Source organism: Nicrophorus vespilloides, unplaced genomic scaffold, assembly GCF_001412225.1.
Source record: "Nicrophorus vespilloides isolate i.1.1-1 unplaced genomic scaffold, Nicve_v1.0, whole genome shotgun sequence".
NCBI classification, from domain to species: domain Eukaryota; kingdom Metazoa; phylum Arthropoda; class Insecta; order Coleoptera; family Silphidae; genus Nicrophorus; species Nicrophorus vespilloides.
In genome coordinates this window covers 98,145-101,306 of record NW_017100096.1, presented here as the reverse complement: position 1 = coordinate 101,306, position 3,162 = coordinate 98,145, and the positions used below count along the sequence as shown (strand labels likewise).

Here is a 3,162-nt window from a genome sequence, read left to right as displayed (position 1 = left end):
CATACATTTACTAGACTTTAAGATACAGTTTGTTTTTTTTTTGACAAAAATTCACGATAGACACGATTTTATTTTTAGTTTGCTATAAAAAATTTCAAAATTAATGAATGATTCATAAAGAAAAAATAGAGCAATCTGTTAACTCTACCATATAATTATTATTAGATTATCTCATTAAAGAAATAATTTTTTTTATCTGTTTCATCGTTTTAGATAAATTTATAGATTGAATTTTAAGAAATCAAATAACGTCTTTTTTTTTAAGATGATCTACATTTTGAAACCTATACAGGAAACATTATATGAAAGAAAGTGAGAAGCGAAAAGAAATCACTTGATATACATTTTTTAATACTAATGAATTAATTATCATTTAAACACCTTAAATTTGATTCTGATCATATTTTTGAACTTTTATTTAATTATACATCAATGGAATAGTGGAATAGTTTTTGTTATCAATTTTTTCCTGAAGTATATGTAACAATTGATCTTAGCAATTCAGCAGATAGAGATAATACAATTCTAGATCAAATACAGGAAATTTATTTTATGAATGATTTTTTTAAAACTATATTGATGGAACCCAAGTATCTAACTGTAAGTAAATTGTAATTATTTCCTATAAGCTTTAGCTTTTATCCGGTTAAGGTAATTTGAATCAGACATGGTATTTACAGCAGATGGAGGAATTGTCTTCGCATCATGTAAAAACCGAGAGTACCGACGGCGTTAGATAACAGTTTATATGCATACTTTGTGAACGCGTCCTATGTTGCATAACCGGAAATGGGATCATTCATTGGTCTCTCGCGTCCATTGATCGCGTCGCGTCGGACGCGTGCGCTCCATGGATCCCAGCCGCAGTAGCCTTCGTTCGCCATTCACCAAACATTCGCGCATTCAAACGAATTTAGGCCAATGTCGTTCCGTTTTATTATCGCAATGCGTCCACATTCGTACAATTCACACACACAAACATATATGTAACATGTATATTCCTTCTGTTTTTTTTTTAATTCACATATATTTACACTCGCAACGTTGAAGATAAATAGCTAGGCAGCAGTCGACTATTATCAATTGCAATGTCACATTTACACACGCACGTTGTTGCGAGAGAGGAGGCGAGGAAATAATAAAAAAAAGAAGCTACAACCTAGGAGAGTAGTAAAACACAGGCTATTATTATATTACACTGTTCTGAATCATTTCATCAAGTGCGCTCCGGATCTTATCGTTCTCGTGTGGAATGAATGCAGCAGCATTCGTGAACACATCGTCAGTGATTAATTAATCCTCGATCTAAATTGATCGCGCATCGATGATCCAAATACACGAATAATAAATATAATCGGCGATTTCCTTTAGATGCAAATAGCCGATGTATTAATAAGTCATCGTTTAAATAATTGACAGGAAACAGTAAAATAACACACAAATTATACGGTGGGAATATTCTGGTCAATCGTTCTCTCTTCTCCAACACTTTTATTTTTATTTTTTTTGTTTAATATACTATTACCTCTCATGAAATGTATTGCACTTCAATCGTTGAACTGAAGCACATTCCCGCTACCCACTAATTAATTAATTAATTCTTCAGCTTCGCCCGACAAGCGAGAGGCAAAACAAAACAAAAACATGAAATTCACCTCGATGAGTAACGCATCATACATCCGCTATTCATCATCCGCAATGGCGGCGCGATGACAAAACTAATTTTCCTCTCATTATCGCAAGCGCGAACTTTAATTGTCCCATATAATCACTTCCTGAAAATGGGTCGAAATAAACATGAGAAAAAAAAAGGAGCACATTTCAAATATATATATATATTTGGCTTGTATAATATATATATATACCAATAAATTTACAAATTGTTTATATGTTTTAGCTTCAAGATCACCAAACGAAAGAAAGAAAAATAATAAGACAAAAAAAAATTGAAACTGAAAAGTGATAATCCACATACCGACATCATAATTAAAAAAAAATACAAGTAAATTAAATACTGTAATTGTATATATAAAAAGAACAGAAATTGCACGGCCAAGTTATTACAATCATAATAATATATTAGAATTAAAAAAAAAATAATTATATAAGTATTATGTATAAGGCGCAGACTGAAGGATGGCGAAAATTGACGGGAGGTCGTAACGAAATAAAATTAACGGCGATAAAACTGAAGAAAATCATTTCGATACCACTCTATATAATACACATTATAAAATCGGGATAAAAGGAGTTTTTTTTGTTTTGTTAGGTCGTTCGCTCTTTACAAGATCTGGAAGGTCTTCTTGAGTTCTTGCATCAAAAGCCAGTCGGTCTTCACGAGGTCATCTCTGAAGTAGTCCTTACAAGCGTCGATCGATTGTCTCGAAATCTGTAACACGCAATGCAATTATATTAACATTTTCATAGTCACCAAATATATTAATATTTAGATCGCATGGCAACATAAGTAAAGACATGTGTTCATACAAATAATGAATATAAAATAAATTTTAACAAGAATAAATAACGTCAAATATTAGTTGTGACAATTCGCTTTATGTAACCGCAATGGCATGCGAGAAAATGAATGAAAATCCATGATCTAGATACATATAATTTTGGTGTAATATGGTGTATTATGTAAATATTACTCTAAAGATTATAGTCGGAGAAAAAAGAAAAAAGGGTGTATGAATAAGGACGATGCGGTGTGCGAGGGCGGGCGGGTCGCGCGCATATTGATTGGGGAGGCGGCGCTGACTCGTTGTCACTGAATTCTGCTGCAGCTGCACGAAACCCGAATGGGGTAAGGTTAATCAATGGGGCAGAGGCGGCGGGAAGAGGGGTTCTTCTTTCATGCAGACAGGTTCACCAAAGTGAGTAGGTCGAGTCGGGAGGTACACCAACCGAATTTAAACATGAGGAGGAGATATACTGTGTACTCGGTGTATCCAAATATTTTCGTTCGTGTGGGCAAAGAGCACCGACACCTGGTAACGTGATACTACTTTCATAAATCACAGATTTCCGGTTCGCCTCTCTTGCCCCCCAGCTCCATAAAATTAATAATGGAACTAATTTTTATAATCCGCTTTCGTGGGTTATTTAGCGATTATTATATTTAAAATACTTTAATTGCGTATTCACATTCCTGAAACGCAT

The 3,162-nt window shown here is 33.8% G+C and overlaps 1 protein-coding gene across 1 annotated transcript in view; it reads right to left on the bottom strand.

Annotated features, from left to right (window-relative positions):
* Positions 1–2,251: 2,251 nt before the first annotated feature.
* LOC108567784 (eukaryotic translation initiation factor 5B) overlaps positions 2,252–3,162 on the bottom strand; it is a 9,891-nt gene continuing 8,980 nt past the window's right edge. The window contains exon 15 of the mRNA XM_017928449.1: positions 2,252–2,389. Within this exon, the coding sequence (XP_017783938.1) occupies positions 2,282–2,389 (108 nt within the window). The 3' untranslated portion in view covers positions 2,252–2,281. The remainder of the gene's footprint in view (positions 2,390–3,162) is intronic.